The sequence below is a fragment of the Corylus avellana genome, chromosome 1 (assembly GCF_965113065.1).
Source record: "Corylus avellana chromosome 1, dhCorAvel1.hap1.2, whole genome shotgun sequence".
Classification (NCBI taxonomy): Eukaryota; Viridiplantae; Streptophyta; class Magnoliopsida; order Fagales; family Betulaceae; genus Corylus; species Corylus avellana.
The window spans coordinates 46,973,170-46,995,205 of record NC_142490.1 but is presented as its reverse complement, the minus strand read 5'-3'; the positions used below and the strand labels follow the sequence as shown (position 1 = coordinate 46,995,205).

At 34.0% G+C, this 22,036-nt stretch overlaps 3 protein-coding genes and 2 pseudogenes across 3 annotated transcripts; 4 read left to right on the top strand and 1 right to left on the bottom strand.

The window, feature by feature from the left end:
• Window positions 1-447: 447 nt before the first annotated feature.
• On the top strand, window positions 448-1,031 carry LOC132168682 (non-specific lipid-transfer protein AP10-like). Its single transcript, XM_059579695.2, has 2 exons — window positions 448-854; window positions 961-1,031. The coding sequence occupies exons 1-2, from the start codon at window positions 493-495 to the stop codon at window positions 968-970; spliced, it is 372 nt and encodes a 123-aa protein (XP_059435678.1). The 5' UTR covers window positions 448-492; the 3' UTR covers window positions 971-1,031.
• A 3,710-nt stretch (window positions 1,032-4,741) lies between these two features.
• LOC132168416 (non-specific lipid-transfer protein AP10 pseudogene) lies at window positions 4,742-5,134 on the top strand (annotated as a pseudogene).
• Window positions 5,135-8,312: 3,178 nt separating this feature from the next.
• LOC132173098 (non-specific lipid-transfer protein-like) lies at window positions 8,313-8,735 on the top strand. The gene has a single exon (XM_088512406.1). The coding sequence runs from the start codon at window positions 8,376-8,378 to the stop codon at window positions 8,733-8,735; it is 360 nt and encodes a 119-aa protein (XP_088368532.1). The 5' UTR covers window positions 8,313-8,375.
• Window positions 8,736-10,941: 2,206 nt separating this feature from the next.
• Window positions 10,942-11,301, top strand: LOC148589966 (non-specific lipid-transfer protein A pseudogene; annotated as a pseudogene).
• Window positions 11,302-17,199: 5,898 nt separating this feature from the next.
• LOC132167953 (uncharacterized) lies at window positions 17,200-18,123 on the bottom strand. Its single transcript, XM_059579009.1, has one exon. It carries the CDS (start codon window positions 18,121-18,123, stop codon window positions 17,200-17,202), a length of 924 nt encoding a protein of 307 aa, XP_059434992.1.
• Between the last annotated feature and the right edge of the window lie 3,913 nt (window positions 18,124-22,036).

Below are 22,036 nucleotides of genomic sequence, written 5' to 3'. Positions count from 1 at the left end.
TAAAACCTTAGAACGGAAGGTATCAATTAAACATTTCTCCTCGATAGGAAATATTTTAACTCTGATTTAATAGTTGCCATAAAAATACTCGTGACACATAAAACTTGCATTAGAGTCAATGTGTTTAAATGTAATCCCCCAGGTTTTATAAGGTAATTCCATGCTGGAAAACATTTTACACCGAATAACAAGTTTCAAAATCACATATATATAACAATAAAAAGATTTAAAGATAATTTTGGTATTAAAGATTAATTTCTATAGTAGATTTGTTTTTAACATAGAAGGGAATGAATTAACTTTCTTTCTTCTTTCTTTTTTAACCCTAGACGTGACGCGCTTATTAACTTCACTTTAATGATAATTATTAAGGGTACTTATGGCAGGGCTCTATAAATAGAGCTTGAACTTATACTCCAAAGCATGTTCATTTCATATTTGCAGAAAAGAAATTAACGATTAGTACTCTTTATATAGTTCAAAAGAGAATTAATGGAGAAGAAAATGATGGGTTGTGTTGTATTGGCCTTTGGGTTGATGTTTTTGGCCTTAAATGCAAGTGGGAGACCTTCGAATGACATATCATGCACAGATGCTGTAATAGATTTGTTGCCGTGCCAGTCGTTTTTGGTGAGTTATGGCCCAGCGTTGCCCACTGATGCCTGCTGTCAAGGTGCACAGGCTGTGCTGAACCAGGCTACCACCATTGAAATACGCAAATCTCTGTGCGAGTGTTTCAAAAAGGTTGGAAAAGATATGAATGTTAACCCTGAGAAAGCTAAACAACTTCCCTCTCTCTGCAAGATCGACACTCCCGTACCCATTGACATTGACCCCAATATGGACTGCAGCAAGTATATAATCTCTCTCTCTCTCTCTCTCTCTCTCTCAATTTGCAAGTGAAAATATGCATGTTTTTTATTCATTTAACTAATATGTTTTCCTTCGTTACACGTGCAGAATCCAATGATGCCCTCAAGAGAGATGTCAGTGAAATAAACTTGGGGAAGAAGGAGCAATTTAATTATCCAAATGTATCGTGTTGAAAAAAAACATGGAGCTGGACTGTTTTCGCTGTCTTAGCTTACACATTTATGAAAAATAGTAATCTAAATGAATAAAATAATTCCTAGTTTATTTGCAATGCTCTCAATATATTTGGCCTGATGTTGTTTACTCTACTCTTTTGAATGATCCCTCCAAATATAGAGTAAGAACACAGGAGATGGAGTAGAAATTAATCTGACACATGGTAGCTGTTCCCATTGGTCAAAATCATTTTTGGTTTCATCAGTTCAGATGAACGAGTAGTAGTGGATAGTCCTTCCATATATTACGTTACTACAACCAAGCAAAGACAGTTTAATTATTTAAACCAGTGCATTTTGGGACTTAATTTATATATATATATATATATATATATATGCATTTTAAAGGCAAATTTTGTGTTAAATCACTAATTTTATCATTTCAATTAAATATTTTATGTGTTTATCTCACTTACTAAATAAGAGTTTGAATCCGCATAAAAGAGGGAGTGTCAAAATATTAATTAAAATTAATGACTAGATTCACCATTTTCAATAAACTTAATTAAGCTTTTGGAATAAATATATAGTAATATAGCATAGTATCGTAGTATATAGAAATCATTAGTTCCAATATTCTCGTCTTTATAATTTCCTTTTAATTTCAATTAAATATTTCATATGTTATTAAGGTGTTATTCCAAGGAAGACGATATCATACCATTAGAGAGCTATATTTGCCCGAAGTTTACAAAATATTTATTCAATTGCTTTGTAATTGAATAAATATTTTGTAAACTTTCCATTTTCTTAGCATTTATTTATTTTTATTGTACGTTTTTCCATTTCAATTTTGAACATTGAACACAATCTTGGCTAGTGCAGCATAATTCCTAGAGAAATAATAAAAATCATTCTTCATTTCATCTTTCACTTATTTCTGTATAGTGAATAGGTGAATCCACCATTAAATTTGTTTGAGATCCATATGAATTAATAAATTCAATGGTAGATCTATTGGATTTGCAAAAAAGTTAGTTGAAAGAATATGCATCTAATTCCTATATTTTAAAAGTTGAAAAAAATACATTTTACCCTCTTGAACTATCCACCATTTGCACTTTTAACCCCAATGTTTAAAAAGTAACACTTTACCCCCGCCAAACTTCCAAATTATTACAATTCGACCATTCTAATTTTTTTTTTTTCCAAAATGCCCCAATTCCAAGTTTTTTTTTTTTAAAAAAAATTATAAAAAATTAAAATTAAAATTAAGAGCCACCCCAAGCCACCCCCAGGCCCAATGGGGGTGGCTTCGGCCACCCCTTAATTTTTAATTTTTTTTACTTGGAATGGGAGCATTTTGAAAAAAAATAATAATAATTTAGAATGGTCAAATTGCAACAATTTGAAAGTTTTTTTTTTTTTGGGTAAAGTGTCACTTTTTAAATATTGGAATTAAAAGTGTAAATGAGTAAATAGTTAAGGAGGTAAAGTGAATTTTTAGTCCGCACTTGGACATGTGTAACATAATTAGGATTGAATGTTGAAGCAATCTATGTCTCATGCAAAAGATCCAATTGGCATTTAATTTATTGATGTCCAAAATTTTGGCTACCCAATACTCATCAAAGGCAAAAAAAGATATCTACCCACAACGTTCGATAATGGAACATTCAAGATTAATGGGTTTTATTTAAGAATATTTTTAAAATTGTTTGATTCATTTATTTATTGCTATCAATTTTTTAAGCCTTATTTATTTCAAAATGTTAGAGATTAATGCTTCTTCTTTTTTTAATTACTGAATTACCATAATTAGGGAGCCTTAATTAAATAATATTTACGGTAATTAGGACTTTAATTTATTTTTTATGAAAATTGTTTTATTAATATTCATTAATTGAGTGCCTTATTTACTAAATTACAGGCATTTTTTAAATTACTTATTTACCATAATTATAATTAGAGTGCCTTAAACAGCATCCTACTCGATCCGCGTAAGGGTGGAGCTTGCCTTATAGAGGTACCCATGCAGTATAACACCCTTACAAGCAGATTCTCTCCATTTTTCTGTATCTAAGAAAAAGTCCATCTACAGTACTTCCAAAAGCTTAAAAAAGATGGAGCAGAAAATGATGAGTTTTATATATATATATATATATATATATATATATGGAGCTTGTCTTATAGAGGTTCCCATGCAGTAGAACACCCTTACAAGCAGATTCTCTCCATTTTTCTGTATCTAAGAAAAAGTCCATCTACAGCACTTCCAAAAGCTTAAAAAAGATGGAGCAGAAAATGATGAGTTTTATATATATATATATATATATATATATATATATATATATATATATATATATATATATTTCAAAACTGATAAAGGTTTGACACGAATTTTGCTTTAATTTTATCGTCTTATTAATGATGAATTGATGGAATAAAAATTATATTATCAAAGGTCTCTTCTTAGTTGGCTGCTGACGAGGATGGCGAAATCTGGAGAACTTGCAGTGTGTTTGGCGTGGGTGGGTTGGATTTTCATTTTTCAAGGAAAGATCTCTCTTTCTCTCCTCTCTCTCTCTCTCTCTCGTTTGTCTGTGTTTCTTGTCTTATGGAGCGTGGACCATGAATTAGCACACATACAAACACACAAATACATATATATTTATATAAAGCCTCACAATAATTATAATTCAAGCTATATTAATATATTGGGAAGATATTAAATATAGCTTAAAATGAAACTTTGTTAGACTGTAAATAAAACTATGTGTAGCCATTTAAATTAGAGTCTCTCATACATGTGCATCAATCACAAGGGTAAGTTCCATGACTTGCATGTAGTGCGCGCCATGCACCATTACCCTAGCAAAGCAAGAGCTGGGACAAAGTTGGGGAAAGAGGTGACAAGGAGGAGGAACTCCAACTTGAGAGTTTTTAATTTTTTCTAAGGATCCATGTTGAAAAGAAATTCAAACATTATTAATATTCTAAATGTGGCAAATAATGATGTGAGAACTTGAAATACAAAGCAGGCTGCGGGGTGCATCGATGACCGACCCCATGCAGCTTAGGGTGTTGAGCTCATTTACCACAGCCAGAGGACCCCACAACCTCTCTCGCTTAGGCCAAATTTCATAGAAATTTCATACCAAAAAAAAAAAAAAAAAATTGTATAAAATATTTTCTAAAAACATTTTACATAGAAAAAAGCTTTGAAATCACATATAACCTTAAAAGGGTTCAAAGATAATTTTGGTATTAAATATTTATACAGTACTTTGACAATGTAATAAACTACAAAGTGATTGAAATGTTGTTAAGCCTTACTCCTCGACTGAGTTATCTCTTTATAATATAACGGAAATTACATGTTTGAACTTTACATCTAATCTATACATTTAAACTTACTACTAATCTATGAGATAAATTCAAATACGTACAGATGAGAAGTTGGGTTATCATTATCCTTTACAGACCGCGACTTTGTTATAAAATGGAAAGTACGTAGAAACTTGGTTTTGTAGTTTTGTTTTTAACATATATACAAGGCAATGAATTAACTTTCTTTCTTCTTTTTTTACCCTAGAAGTGAATTGCTTATTAACTTTACTTTAATGATAGTCATTAAGGGTACTCATGGAAGGGCTCTATAAATAGAGCGTGAACTTATACTCCAAACCATGTTCATTTCATATTTGCAGAAAAGAAACGATTATTGATCTTTCAAAAGAGAATTAATGGAGAACAAAATGATGGGTTGTGCTGTATTGGCCTTCGGGTTGATGTTTTTGGTCCTAAATGCAAGTGGGAGGCCTTCGAATGACATATCATGCATGGATGCTTTAACAAGTTTGTTGCCGTGCCAATCATTCTTGGTGGGTTCTGGCCCAGCGTCGCCCACTGTTGCTTGTTGCCTAGGTGCACAAAATGTGCTGAAACAGGCTACCACCCCTGAAACACGCAAGGTTCTGTGTGAGTGTTTCAAAAAGGCTGGAAAAGATATGGGTGTTAAGCCTGAGAAAGCTAAACAAATTCCCGATCTCTGCAAAATCGATGTTCCTGTACCCATTGACCCCGATGTGGACTGCAGCAAGTAATCTCGATCTGTCTCCCTCCCTCTTAGTTTGCATGCACTTGAAGATATGTATAATATTCTTGATGCTTTAATCTTTTAATTAACTAATTAATATGTTTTCCTTGGTTCGACGTGCAGAATCCAATGATGCTCTCATGGGGAGATGTACGACGTCGGTGAAATAAACTTGGGAGAGAAGGAGCAATTTAATATTCCAAATGTATCGTGTTGAAAGAAATATGGATTTGGACTGTTTACATATGGACATGGACTATAGTCTATATAGTAATCTAAATGATCAATAAAATAATTCCTAGTTTCTTTGCAATTCTCTCTACATATTCGGCCTGATATTGTTCTTTCTACTCTTTTGAATGAACCTCAATATAGTCAATATTCTTTAATTAATTAAGGCTCTAAATTATGGTAAATAAATAATAAAAAAATGCATTAATATTGTTTGATTCTCTTAAAATTTTTAATATATATATATTAACTTTTTTGGCATTGGAAAGATATTGACATTTTTTTGATAGTTTAGCTAATTCGCTTTCATTGTAAATTATGATGGGAATCTATGACTGCTCAACAGAAGGGCTATAATTTTAAGATTTTTTTTAAAAAAAAAAAAAATTATGAATTATATTTTTGTCATGAGGGGGTAGGATATTGACACAATTGCTATTTTGAGGGGAGATGGTAGTTTAAAGGGGATATGTGGACAGCAATAATAATCAAATTGGATTAAATATTTCGTTTTATGTTTAATTTTTAAGAGGCAATGAAATAAAGAAGTTGCTATAAAGTACTGTGCGTGTTTTGTAGTCTAATGAAGGCAGACATTGCTGTAATAAAAATTATATGTGTGGAATTGAACTCTTTTTTCTCTTTCTCTCCCTTTGGCTTCTTTTAAGAAAAGACATGATTTTTATTAATGGAACCGAGCTTGGTTTGAGAGAGAGATTAGCTTGGAAGAAAGACGATGGCTTGATAGAGAGATTAGGTTAATTAGAAGAAGAAACGTTAAAATACAAGCTAATACTAGTGGAGAGCACGCACGTAAGGTTAGAACAAATGAAAAAGTCCATGGAAATGTCAAATTTTTATTAAAAACTGTAAAATTGAGTTTTACTCTATATTCTGATAAAAGAGACTCTCTTGATGAAATCTTACCTAGCTAAGACCAACAATATCACAAGAACGATTAAATGGATTGGTCATATTAAAAAACCTAATTAGTAATTTTGCATCTCAAAAAGCAAGAATAATAATTTTTAAATAAAAATATAATATTAATATTATTTAATTAATATTTAAATATAAAAAAAAATACTCCACTTAAACTTTTCACCTTATGCCTCAAAATATATCGAGCCCGTCCTGCCACAGCTCTTGTTACATTAGCACTTTGGCACTCCCAAGATAAACTCATAAAAGTATATTTCAGCGATTCATTCCATCCCATTGGCACCAGCAAGTAGTCCTGGATATATAGTGAGGAAATCCATTGGCATTCTACTAAAGCCTCTAGCCTTTCGGTTATAATAAATAATAAATTTGACCATTTAATACTCTTACCACTCTCTCATATTACTAAGAAAAATCAAAACATTTTTTTTTTCTATTTTTTTTTTTAGGGGAAACATTTTATACTTATTCATTGATGAAAAGATCGTGAGCAAAAGCTCTTACAAACAGAACAAAAAGTTTTGAAGCAATCATAGCCGAAGCTACGAGGTTACAGATGTCAAAGATACAAACATTATAATCTAACAATCAAGACCTATCAATGACATCAACATTCGCTAACTCATGACTAGTCTTCAGTTTTAACAACAGATCTGCTCCAGACAGATTCAATCCAATGCATAGGTAGCTCTTATTCCTCGGCCCTGAGAGCAGAAAACCCCCATGCCGAAACTCTTCCTCCTCGACTCGAAAGCCAAGATACCGTTTACATCCAACACCCAAGGGTCAGGACCAAAAGTAGATATCCCACATAACACCAAGCGAGCAGATCAAGAGAGAGGACAAAGCCTTATTACAAGCAGCAAGAAATACAGGCAGAAGAACGAACAGGAAAAAAACTAGAAAAGAAAACAACAAGACAAGAATTAGAAAGATTACATGTAAAAAATCAAAAAAACAAAAACCCCCAAAGCAAAAGCTACGTTGGAAAGGAAGGTTGCCGAGTGAAAACTGGTCGGAACACGAGGACACAGCCGCGGTAGGTGGTGTTGGACCCAGACAGAGCCGAAGAACCTGGTGATGGGGCGTACGACGACGTGACAGTAGATCAGGCTCTGAGCAAACCGATCCAAGAGCCTAAAAAAAAAAATTAAAAAAAAAAAAAAAAAAAAAAAAAAAAAAACAAGGGACAAAGGATGGGAAAGAGGCAGAGAAGAAGGGAAAAAACACTGGCTAAGGAGCTAAGGACTATCAGGTAAATATACTAACTCACAAGAAAAATAGGCAAGGGGAGGGGGGGAGGGGGGGGAGGGGAAGGGGAGGCAGCAAAGGATGAGGGGAGGAGAGCGGCGCTCTCTGCTAGAGATGGAACCCTAGTAGAGAGAGCGCTTGGGTAGTGTGATTGTTAGTTGATTGTGTAGGTTCCGTGTTGGTTTAGATAAATCTAAACTAAATCAATGTTCTTGCAATCCTATTAAAGTCTAACTTTAATGCAGCAATTAAATGGTTTTTGTCCTCTCAAAAAGTAAAAAAATAAAAATACCTCTAATATAACTGATTATAAATTATCCGGTTTAAATGAACTAGAGAGTATCATAATTTATAAAGTACTTTAGCACAACAATTAAGAAGTATATAATTAATTAATTACATCAGTCCTGCCGTGTCACAGTGGTTAGAAGAAGGCTGAATATTCATGACCAACTAGTACTTCTTCCACATAAATTCTCAAAAGTACCCTTAAATGGAGCAACAACCCTCACATTTTTTTTTTTAAAAAAAAAATGTAATTTATAAGGAGAACTCAATTAATGGGTTGGTGGCCCTTCATATATATATATATATATATATATTTTTTTTTCAAGCATTTAACATAGAGGGCAATGAATTAACTTTCTTTGTTCTTTTTTGCCCCTAGAAGTGAAGTTCATTAATTCCACCACTTTAATGATAGTTATTAAGGGCGCTCATGGCAGGGCTCAATAAATAGAGCTTGAACTTATACTCCAAAGCATGCTCATTTCATATTTGCAGAAAAGCAACAATTAATCTTTATATAGTTCAAAAGAGAATTAATGGAGAAGAAAATGATGGGTTGTGCTGTATGGGCCTTCGGGTTGATGTTTTTGGTCCTAAATGCAAGTGGGAGCCCTTCCAATGACATATCATGCAAGGATGCTATAACAACTTTGATACCGTGCCAGCCGTTCTTGGTGGGTTCTGACCCAGCGTCGCCCACTGCTGCCTGCTGTCTAGGTGCACAAAATGTGGTGAAACAGGCTACCACCCCTGAAGCACGCAAGGCTCTGTGTGAGTGTTTCAAAAAGTCTGGAAAAGATATGGGTGTTAAGCCTGAAAAAGTTAAACAAATTCCCGATCTCTGCAAAATCGACGTTCCTGTACCCATTGATCCCGATGTAGACTGCAGCAAGTAATCTCTCTCTCCCTTCCTCCTTAGTTTGCACTTGATTTTTTTTTTCTTTTTTTCTAATCAATTTGCACTTGATCGAAGATATATATGTATATTCTTGATGAGTTATTTTAATTAACTAATATGTTTTCCTTGGCTGCACGTGCAGAATCCAATGATGCTCTTATGGGGAGATGTACGTGAGTGAAATAAACTTGGGAAAGGAGCAATTTAATTTTCCAAATGTATCGTGTTGAAAAAAAAAATGGAGCTGGACTGTTTTCGCTGTCTTAGCTTTACATATTAATGAAAAATAGTAATCTAAATTAATAAAATAATTCCTAGTTTCTTTGCAATGATTTCGACATATTTGGCCCGATATTGTTCTTTCTACTCTTTTGAATGCACTTCCATATAAAAAGTAAGAATGCATGAGACGCAGTAGAACTCTGAACATGGTAGCTGTTACCACTGGTCAAAACCATTTTTGGTTTCAGTTCACCGTTACTTTACTACAACCAGCTGCAAGCAAATAAAGCCGAAAGAAACCAAGTTTCCCCCTTGCTGACCAGAACTTCACCACTCTTGGTAAAGCCTATCACCTTACCATGAGTCCCAACAAAAATATCATACAGCTGTGTCCACGATTGGACCGCTCTGTACTCTTTCATTACCCACACGGCGTAAGACGCATGGTTGAGGTATTCATTGCGGGGCAGAATTGCAATAAACCAATGGAAAATTAAGCCAAAAAATGTACGGCTAGCAAAGATCAGTAAAATGCCTTATTGCATTAATTAAGGAGCAAACGAAACACAAATAAACATATTAATTGTTGTCACGAATTAAATTCAGCACACCACAACAATAATAACAGGTGATTTCCATAGTTCAAACTTCACATAAAAATACAAATAAAGAAACTAAATTCTAGAGTCTGCTTAAGTTTCTTTAACTAGTAGTTAGAGGTGTATCATGCATGCACCAACAATAATGAAAAAGTCAGTGATAAAAAGCTTTTCTTGTATGCAGTGCCATGCCCCATTACCCTAGCAAAGCAAGAACTGGGAAAAAGTTGGGGAAAGAGGTGGAAAGGAGGAGGAACTCCAACTTAAAGTTTTTAAATTTTTTCTAAGGATCCATGTTGAAAAAAGAATTCAAACATTAATAATATTTTAGAAGTGGAAAAATGATGATGTGAGAACTCGAAATAGAGAGTAGGTTGCGGGATGCACCGACCCGGCCCATGTAACTTAGGGTCTATGTTGAGTCCATCTACCATGGCAAGAGGACCTCACAACCTCTCTCGCTTAGGTTGCCCAAATTTCATAGAAATTCGGATAGTAGTCTAATTCTTGGTGATTCTAATCCCTCCCCCACACCCTCAAAAGAAAGAAAAAAATAAATAAATAAAAAGAAGCAAACCCTCTAAAAACCTAAATCATGATGAATAACTTCTTTTTCTATGCAAATAATTATATATAACTTATTTTTTTAAAACAAAAAAGAAGAAAGAAGAAATCAAATATTAAAAAGCTCTAGATGATCACTTATGTTTCGTTTGTTTCAATGTAAGATGATTAATTTATAAGGAAAATATTTTGAGTTGAAAATATTAATGGAAAAAACCATTATTTTTCATCAGTTTAATTGATTGAGAGATCCTAAAAATACTATGAAAAATGTTTTCCGTTGCTTAATTAGTACACAAATATTTTTCTACCGTAAGTGAAAAGGCACAATAGGAAAGGAAACTACTCAATTATACATCGCTAAATACCCCCTCCAACAATTCAAAAAATAAAGTGATTGAAATGTTGTTCTACCTTACTCCACCGAGTGATAGGCTGTATCTCTTTATAGTAATCAATATAACGGAAATTACAAGAGTACATTTAAACTTACTACTAATCTATGAGATAAATTCAAATGTGTACAAATGAGAAGTTGGGTTATCATTATCCTTTGTTATAAGATGGAAGGTAGAAACTTAATTGGTTTTGTAGTTTTGTTTTTAACATATATATATACAAGGCAATGAATTAACTTATTAACTTTCTTTCTTCTTTTTTTACCTTAGAAGTGAATTGCTTATTAACTTCACTTTAATGATAGTTATTAAGGGTACTCATGGCAGGGCTCTATAAATAGAGCTTGAACTTATACTCCAAACCATGCTCATTTCATATTTGCAGAAAAGAAACGATTATTAATCTTTCAAAAGAGAATCAATGGAGAACAAAATGATGGGTTGTGCTGTATTGGCCTTCGGGTTGATGTTTTTGGTCCTAAATGCAAGTGGGAGGCCTTCCAATGACATATCATGCATGAGTGCTTTAATAAGTTTGTTGCCGTGCCAGTCATTCTTGGTGGGTTCTGGCCCAGCGTCGCCCACTGCTGCTTGTTGCCTAGGTGCACAAAATGTGCTGAATCAGGCTACCACTCCTGAATCACGCAAGGTTCTGTGTGAGTGTTTCAAAAAGGCTGGAAAAGATATGGGTGTTAAGCCTGAGAAAGCTAAACAAATTCCCGATCTCTGCAAAATCGACGTTCCTGTACCCATTGACCCTGATGTGGACTGCAGCAAGTAATCTCTCTCTCTCCCTCCCTCTTAGTTTGCACTTGATTAGAGTATCTATATTTATTCTTGATGAGTTCTTTTAATTAACTAATATGTTTTCCTTGGTTGTACGTGCAGAATCCAATGATGCTCTCATACGGAGATGTACGTCAGTGAAATAAACTTGGGAAAGAAGGAGCAATTTAATTTTCCAAAAAATTATCGTGTTGAAAGAAATATGGATTTGGACCGTTTACGTATGGACCTGGACTATAGTCGATCCTTATAGTAATCTAAATGATCAATAAAATAATTCCTAGTTTCTTTGCAATTCTCTCTACATATTCGGCCTGATATTGTTCTTTCTACGTACTCTTTTGAATAAACCTCAATATAGTCAATATTCTTTAATTAATTAAGGCTCCAAATTATGGTAAATAAACAATAAAAAAATGCATTAATATCGTTTGATTCTCTTAAAATTTTTAATATATATATATAACTTTTTTGGCATTGGAAGGATATTGACATTTTTTTGATAGTTTAGCTAATTAGCTGTCATTGTAAATTATGGTGGGAATCTATGGCTACTCAATACAAGGACTATAATTTTAAGAATTTTTTTAAAAAAATTATGAATTATATTTTTGTCATGATGGGGGATCCGAGGATATTGACAATGAGATGGTAGTTTAAAGGGATATGTGGACAGCAATAATAATCAAATTGGATTAAATATTTAGTTTTATGTTTAATTTTTAAGAGGCAATGAAAATAATTAAAGAAGTTGCTACAAAGTACTGTACGTATTTTGTAGTATAATGAAGGCAGACATGGCTGTAATAAAAATTATATATGTGGAATTGAACTCTTTTTTCTCTCTCTCTCCCTTCGGCTTCTTTCAAGAGGAGATGATTTTTATTAATGGAACCGAGCTTGGTTTGAGAGAGAGATTAGCTTGGAAGAAATAAAGTAGATAAAAATTTTAAATTTTTAGTATGTGAAAAAAAAATTTTGTGTTTTAATTATTCTTTTAAAATTTAAATAGTAATAAAAAGTGATTGATGTGATATATATATATATATAAAAGAATATTGAGAAAGTTAAAAAAAAAAAAAAAAAAAAAAGGGCACAACCCAATATAGTTCTGTGTCTCCCTCTAAATAAATGCAATTTCAATCATTTTTTCTCATTTTCTCCTTCACCATGTTTCATCTGATTACAAATTACTCATCACCAAAGATTGAGAGACCAAAAAAATAAAACCATTCGCTACAATATTCTTAAAGAAACCACAACAGATTCAACCTATCCGTAATGCTACAAATCCTAAGTTGTCATGCCGAGGCTCTCATTTTGATCCTACTCCTCAACTCCACCGGAAGCTCTTTCCCATTGAGAAATTGAGAGAAATATATATTGGGTTTTGCTTGGACTTGGGTGGGAGGAAAAGGACTTGGGTTTTGCTTGGACGCGCGTGAGGAGAAAGAACACGAAATGCCAGAAGTTTTCAAAGGCAGAAGCCACGGGATGAGCTTGTTTAAGCATGTTTTAATCAAAATATTTAAAATCCGATCCATATTTTTGAATACGGATATGACTCTCCCTATCAATGGTCCATCAATCAGCTCTACCTTACGCTCGTCATAAATCTATTGGTTCACGTCATAAATCCGAGCACATACAACACATCAGATATTCGGTCCATGCTCTTTGTAAGCCAGATTCTTGAACAGACCTTCTACAACCTCTCTAAGAGGAGGTTTAGTCTCGATCTATAATAGAAAATAAGTCTCCATACATCTTACTTATGAGCTTGTTGAACTTGCCCTATGCATCGGCCACTTTCTTCAGTGAATATTGATCATCGTCCTCTTTTAGAGCACTTGTAGCTTCCCAACTATTTTTCCTCAATTTAAGAAATAAAACTACTTTTTTTTCCCTATAAAAAAACACTTTATAATAGATTCTCTTATTTTTTCCTATATAAATTAAATACTATTTCTTTTTATCGTTGCAACTAATTAGAGAGGAGAGAGAATCAATTTTTTTATAATTTAATAATGCATTCACTACAAAAAAAACAATTTTTTTCTTACTGGCGTTTCTGACGCGAGTTGATTGTCAAAAGCATAGGTGAAAGGAAAAAAAAATTTCTGACGTGTCAGTGGGTAGAACGTCAGAATTTTCTAACGTTCTACTGTCTCACAAGTCAGAAAATTTTCTGATGTGGTAGTTCTGACGCGCATCATAAAATTAAAAAATTAAATAAATTTTTTTTTCTTTTTTTTTTTTTAAAAAAATTTTCTGGAATTTTTTTTTGAATTAAAAATTTATTAATTTAATTTATTATTTTTTTTTTGGGAATTTCTCTGCACCGTAGCTCCCTCACGCTGCCGTGCAGATCTGTGTTTCTCAACACAGCTGCACCATGGTGCAGAGATCGATCTCTGCACACCATGGTGCAGAGATGGTGCACGTCCATGCTCTTCTTCTTCTTCGATCTTCTTCTTCTTCTCTTCTCCTGTTTTTTTTTTTTTTTTTTTTTCTTCTTCTTCTCTTCTCCCTTTCTTTTTCTTCTGCAGCTTCTCTTCTTCTTCTCGATCTTCTCCCTTTCTTTTTCTTCTTCTCTTCTCCTTTTCTTTTTGTTCTCCTTCTTCTGCCTAATTTCTTCGATTTGCCGTGGAGAGAAGGGAGAGGAGAGAGAGAGAGAGAGAGTGTGGGAAAAATAAATGAGGAGGGAAGAATAAAAAGAGGAAAAAAGTGGAGGGAAAATAAGAAAAGGGAAAATTTTCAAAATTTCGGCTTTTTTTTTTTTTTTTTTTTTAATGACACGCAATATTTAGCACGTCAGAAATTTCTGCCGTGCTATTTTTTAGCAAGTCAAAAAATATTTTCTGACATGGCAAAAATTATGTACTGTTTGCCACGTCAGAAAATAGCAATTTTTTTGTAGTGATTGGGAAACACTGTAGATGCCCTTTGATGTTGTTATATTTAAGGCTTCTGATGTGGGTGATTTTTTGTGGTTTTTTTTTTTTTTTTTTTTGAGATTTTTCCTAAACATAGAGTAGAGAATGAACTATAGGGAGTCTACTACTAGTGATCTTAGAGAGGGTATTAATTGGTACCACTGTTGAAAGAATATTGTCTTTTAATGTACTACAGCATTCGTCACCAGGATGTTGAGAACTATTAGGGTAGAACTTATTTATATAGAAGATAGATTTGCAGATATCCATAATTACATTGCAAATCAACTCCACCAGAAGCTCTAGAGTGAGCCTTCAGAAGCTCTAGAGAGCCTAATAGTAAAGGATTGAACCCAGCAATGATAGCAATGTAAGAGCAGCTACAGATAGCAATTTAGTTAGTGTAGCTCCAACAGCGAAAACAACTCACAATAATAATAATTCAAGCTATATTAATATATTGGGAAGATATTAAATATAGCTTAAAATGATACTATGTTAGATTTTAAATGAAACTTTGTTAGATTGTAAATAAAACTATGTGTAGCCGTTTAAATTAGAGTCTCTCATGCATGTGGATCAATCACAAGGGTAAGTTCCATGACTTGCATGCAATGCCATGCTCCATTACCCTAGCAAAGCATGAACTGGGACAAATTTGACAAATATTTTTCTACCGTAAGTGAAAAGGTGCAATAGGAAAGGAAACTACTCAATTATACATCGCTAAATACCCCCTCCAACAATTCAAAAAATAAAGTGATTGAAATGTTGTTCTACCTTACTCGACTGAGTGATAGGCTGTATCTCTTTATAGTAATCAATATAACGGAAATTACAAGAGTACATTTAAACTTACTACTAATCTATGAGATAAATTCAAATGTGTACAAATGAGAAGTTGGGTTATCATTATCCTTTGTTATAAGATGGAAGGTAGAAACTTAATTGGTTTTGTAGTTTTGTTTTTAACATATATATACACTACAAAAAAAACAAGGTTTAGCGACATGGTTATTTGGGGCATTTTTGGCCAAAAAACCGTCCCTATTGATTTCGCAACGCTTGATTAGAGACACTTGGGACACGTCGGTTTTTATGGCGACTAGAATTTAAGTTTGAGACGTTTTTTTACTAAAAAGCGCCTTAAAAAGGGGACGTTTGGAATAAAGCGCCCCCTTTTTTAAAAGGGGGCGCTTAGTGGTGAAAAACGCCCCCTTTTAAAAAAGGGGGCGCTTTGTTGAAAAACGCCCCCATTTCAAAAAGGTGGCGCTTCCTAGGCAAGCGCCCCCTTTTTTAAATGAGGGCACTTCCTAGGCAAGTGCCCCCTTTTTTAAATAGGGGCACTTCCTAAAAAAGGGGGCGCTTGCCAGGTAAGCGCCCCCATTTAAAAAAAGGGGCACTTCCTAATCAAGCGCCCCCTTTTGAAAATGAAGGCGCTTCCTAGGCAAGCGCCCCCTTTTTTAAAAGGGATCGATTGCCTAGGAAGCGCCTCCTTTTTTAAAAGGGGGCGCTTGCCTAGGAAGCGCCCTCATTCTAAAAAGGGGGCGCTCAGGTGTGCAAGTGCCCCCTTTCATAAAAAGGGGCGCTTGCGTGTAAAGCGCCCCTGTTTCTATATGGGAGCGCTTGCATGGTGCGAAACGCATCCAATAATTAATATATAGAAAAAATATTTTTCCCATGCAATCCATATATATTTTTTATTTTCTCCTGATATACAATACGCAATACAATATTGTATTGCGTATTTTCTCCATAAATATTAGATTAATCCATAAATATTTTCTCCATTCATCAATCTCATACAATCTTATATATATATATATCTCACAATACATATCTAATCCATATATACAATCTTGTATCTCATAAGACATCTAAATTCAAAATGATGATATTATAAACACAAAGTGTACCACATCTTAAAGAGTTAACAAAAATTGTACCATACATATGAAATAAAATATCCAAAACGATATCATAAACATAAAGTGTACCACCTCTTAAAAGAGTGTACAAAAATTGTATATTGCATATGAAATAAAATATATCAACGAGTTCGCTTAGCATTTGGTGTCAAATACATACCCAACCTAAAAGGTCAAGTATACGTACGTCACTTAACGATTACCTGTAAATGATAAAACAAAAAAAAAAAAATTAAATTACAAACCTATATCTAACTATTTTAAAAGTGCAAACCTATATATAATTAGATTATATTACAAGTGACTAAGATATGAAGATCTACTACACATACTTTGTGATGATCCACAATGGTCGCCTTCTGCATCAGCTGCATGCTCATCTTCATTTGTTAATTCATTCTCACCTATATATAAATAAATGCAAATGTATATTATGCAATCATATATATGTTCTTTAGTAACATTTTTAATCATGAAAATGTAAATATAACTAATATAATGTAATTAAGGTTAATTAATTACCCGGTCGATTACCGACTGATGATCCTGCTCTCACAACACCGGGACACTCGGTGTCATGTGGAGTACACATGTTTATGTTGCTCGTTCTTTGGCTCGCAAAACAATTTTCCATAAATTTCTTGACGTCGACATAGGCAGATGTTAACATGGCAATCTGTTCGTTTTGTTTGGAAATCTGTTGCTTTTGTTCATTTATGCGCTCAAGTAATGCGGGGACTTGTGCAGCTGAGATCGATGATTTATTTGCATGTGTGCTGCTTTTGACTGGTAGATGCCCAGGTCCCATTCCTCGTAAACGACCAGTATATTTTGCATTCTCCATGACCTTGGCATAAGCGTCGTCAGTTGCCCAATTTATTGATCCCTGTGGGTTGAGTTCATGTTACCGAATGGATTAAATCCATCTGATGTTAGTCCAAGCCTTACATTGCGTGGATCTGATGCAAATTCTGGGTATTTCTCATCAAATGACTTCCATGCTTCACCGTCCGCCGGATGCCTCAACACTCAGTCTTTTGTGCGCCCATCAGCGTGCCATCTCATATGGATAGCGGTGTGCTGCGACATAAACAACCTTTGCAAGCGTGGTATTAGTGGAAACCATCGCAACACCTTAATGGGCCGTCTTTTAGATGGTCGAGATTGCCCATCTCTAATATCGTCCTTCCACTTTGATAATCCACATTTTGTACACAAATCTAAATGCTCAGTATCCTTCCAAAATAACATACAATTATTTCGACAAGCTAAAATCTTCTCATATCCAAGACCCAAGTCCCTCAAAAACTTTTTGGCCTCATATGTATTTTTTGGCAAGGCTTCACCATCCGTCGGAAGCAACTGATTGATGAACTCAAGCAACGATGTGAATATAGTGTTACTAATTCCACCCATACACTTTAAATTATATAGATGTATAATAGCACCTAGCTTGCTATGTTTGGTTTTATCATGTAGTGGCTTTTCTGATTCCATACGCAAGTTGTAGTATTTTCTCGCACTCTCATCATCAACTGCATCCTGCACTGACTCTACAACATTAGGTTGCGCTTCCATGTGACCAGTAAATTCGTCTGTTATTGACGGGTGCATGCCAAAAACATCACGGAGCATGGCATTCATAGTTCTCGACTCGTCAGGTACGGGGGTTGAAGAAGATCCTTTAACTGTTGGTTCTCTTTGAGTAACAAGATCACACATCCTTTCTCCATGGAGCACCCATTCGGTGTAACCAGGTATAATTCCTGTTCCATCAGTTAAATGTGTGTAAACCAACTCTGGACTAAGACTCTTGTTGAATTTACACTTCTTACATGGGAAGATTATGTACTCCTTATTTGTAGACTTGCTAACTGCAAATTCTACAAATGATTTGGCTCCATTCATATACTCAACGGAACCCCTAAACTTTGCCATCCAACTCTTGTCCATAGCGTGACTACATTATAAAAGATTTATAAGTTATAATGATAGATCGAGGTATTAAATTTTTTTTATTAGAGGAACATTTTTAGTTTTTTTTTTTAGGGGAAACTTCACTTACCCCCCCTATACTTTCGTGCTTTTTGCAGACACCCCCTATTGTTCAAAACCTCTTACTTTGGTGCATCAAACTTTCGTTTCCTTTCAAATACCCCCCTACCGCTAACTTTTGACCTTTCTACCCCTAAATTTTTTTTAAAAAAAAAATTATTTTTTAATAAAAAATAAGGGCACGATTGTAATTTTCCACCTTTTCCGTTAGGATTTAACAGAAAATCCTAACGAAAGGGGCAAAGTGAATGGAAACGAAAGTTGGATACACCAAAGTGAGAAGTTTTAAACAATGGGGGAGTGTCTGCAAAAAGCGCGAAAGTAGAGGGGGGTAAGTGAAGTTCCCCCTTTTTTTTAAATAAACAAATAAAATTGACATAATATTAGAATAGAAAGGAAAGGGAAAAAAAAGTCATATTGCCAGGGACATAAAGTCATATTGCCGGGGCCCTAACATAAAAAATAGCACTCTTATAAGGAATTTGATATTCTTTGGGCTTGCCAAGGACCCCCCAAGTGTTGTAAGTGTAGGTCCACCCCTGTTAATGGCCAAGCGATGTCTAAAGACCAACTTAATCCATGGTTCCAAAGATTTCAAATAATGTTGTTTCAATAGATGGAATGAAAGATATATAAGGATGAGAATCTGAAAGTCAAATAAGGCAACTATTTAAGTATGAGAAAAACAATTACACTAAAAAGTGCAATGATCAGTACCAATACTTATATAAAAGCTATTAACAAGAAACTCCCAAACGTATGCAATATCATTGTCAAACATGATATGTCATGAATATAGCACATGATTCGGTTATCATAAAGAACTTTATTTCAGCTAATGACATGTAAAGATCACATACCTAGGCAATGCAGCTCAATATCATAAAACTTGAGGAATAAATAAATATATCTAAGCATACACCCTACATCACAGCACAAATACTTGAGTTAATCAATAATGCAGAGAAAGCAATATTGAATAATACAAAACCAATTCAAACATATAACAAAGACAATTTTAAAAGAAGTTCTGCAAAAACCAACCTACCAGTACATGTTCAGAATTATTGTGATTTGCATGTACATATATGTTTTTCAGCTTAAAATGAAAGAAGGCTTGCGCACAATAAAATAAAATAAAATCTAAAGAAATAAGCAAAAGAAAATCTATTGAACAATGAGCAGACTTGCACACTTTCATTGGCCATAAGAATAAATTCCAGCTCAAAAAGCACTTGCATGGCATAAATTGCCAAATGCAAAACATATATAATCAACGAAGAACCAAATGCAAACACAAGCAACAAATATTTGGAATACAGAGTGAGAAATAAAAAACCAAAATCGTTAGGATTTACAGGGCTTTAGTTAGTATAGCAACTATAGATAACATAGAGGCTGCATTATACTTAATAACTAAATAAATCATTCATAAACTGTTCTCAGCCCATTCAGTAAGATATAAGGATCTTTTAGGATAGAAAAGCTAAAAGATTCAAACATGATTGACCCTTGTAATGAATGCATCCTACATCAATTACAAAAGCAACTAAATTAACTGGTCAGATAGTTCAGATGAGCCAGCAGAAGTTTGCCTCCAATGTTATAGAAAAATGTTTAAGTTTTGGAACTCCAACAGAACGCCAGGCCCTGGTTAATGAGATGCTTGGTTCCACTGATGAAAATGAGCCCCTTCAGGTTTGTTAATTGTCCAAGTCCTACCTATCATTAAATATGACAAAGCCTGTTCAAGCTTTTTGTTACATATATTTGTCAAGGTGAATTAAGTTCTTTTAAATAAAGCTCTCGTATTAATATTTGAAATAGAATAGGCTGGTATCAGAACCCCATCCTATCTCTCTTATTATTCTTTTAAATAGAATAGGTCAGTATCAGAACCCTGCCCTTCCACGCCTCTCATTATTCCATGGTGTACATTGTTAGTTTGGGATACCCCTGTATTTCAACAGATATTTTCTGATTTATGGGGCCGAACATGCCAATTGGAATTGTGAACCTTAGATTATTGAAGGTTTCTGTAAATATAGTGTTTGTCTCTTGGCATCACCAAAGCTTCATCTCAAGTGTTCTTGTAGTTATGCCTAATTTTTTTTTCAAGTGAATTGGGTATTTAAATTTTTAGATCAGCAGTTCATAAGGTTTCCTAACTGTACAGTTTTTGGCCGTTCTCTGTGTCTGCAAGGTAGTTCATTTGCTAATGTTTTTTCACCCTGGTTTCATGGTTACGTGAACTTTTCTGACCCATTCTTCTTTTCTAGGCGATGATGAAAGATCAGTTTGCAAACTATGTTGTACAGAAAGTGTTGGAAACTTGTGATGACCAGCAACTTGAACTTATACTTAACCGAATAAACCAACTACACCCTAAAAGCAGAGAAAACTTTGCTGAATTTAAAATCCCTAATTCTCCTAAAAATCATAATAAATCAAAAATCTAACTATTAGAATCCCAAATTAACAACTTAAAGAGACAACAGAATCAAAGAAAAACAGAGACAGAGACAGAGAGAGACTCACCAGTACAGGAACGTAGAGAGAGGCCGGCTGGTTTCGACTGGAGAAGAAGGCCGGTGGGTTGGCCAACCGTGCGGGTCACTGGGCGCCGGAGAGAGATAGGAAAATCGAGATTGAGATTTGGAGACTGGCGCAGTAGAGAGAGATATGAAGCGATATATATTGAGGGAGAGGGGAGAGGCTAGGGATTGAAAATATATATCACGTATATATATATATATATCTATCCTGATGCAGAGAGAGGGGGGGGGACTGGCGGGGCGCGCGGGGAGAGGTTAGGAAAAATATATATTGAGGGAGAGCGGGAGCTGAGGAATCATAATTATGTTCCCGCTCACAAAAACAAAAAAATATAAATGTATTAAAATTTAAAAACACTTATAAATTTATTAAAATTAGAAAACACTAGCTTATAAATTTATTTATAAAAATAAAAAGTAAATACTAAAAATTAAAAAACATTTAAAAGAGACTTAAACTAAAAAATATATAAATGCAAAATCAGTTAATGTGGTTGTCTAAATTAAAAATTCATCTATGTGATATAAAAACAAAAATAATACTAATTCAAAAATTATCGGGATAGGCCACAATAATAATTTAATTCTTGTAATTAATTAAATTCTGTCAAAATAGCTAACGGATTCCATTAGAGCATCTACAGCAGTAAGAGGTATTCTACCTAGTCAAAAAGCACAATTCTCTATTTTAGCTATACTCAATTTTTAATACCAACTCCAATAGATTCTTTATATCATTCTCTATTTTTTTAAAAAAATTTATATTTTTAATCTTTATTTATTTTATTTTTTTCACTTTTCTCTCTAGACTCTCTCTCTCTCTCTCTCTCTCTCTCTCACTCTTCCCTCTCAACCCAAACCCAAACCTCCCATGACCAGCTATTCCCTCTCAACCCAAACCCCCCAAGGCCAGCTCTGCAATTTTTTTTAGGAAGTTTTTAGTGATTCAAAATATTTGAATTTGTGTCATAAATTCATGAACAGAGAAGAGAGAGAAACGTTGAGGGGGGAGAGAAGAGAGAAGAGAGAGAAACGTTGAGGGAGAGAGAGAAGAGAGATAAAATAATGTGGAAATAATATTATATATATTCAACAATCTAGTGTGCTACAGTGAATAGCAATATGAAACTATTCACTGTATTAGTTAAGGTATAATAGCTAATATGAAGTTATTCTGTTGGAGCAAAAAAAATGGCAAAAATAGCTAAATGTATAGCTAATATCTCAATTTTAGCTACACTGCTTGAGATGCCCTT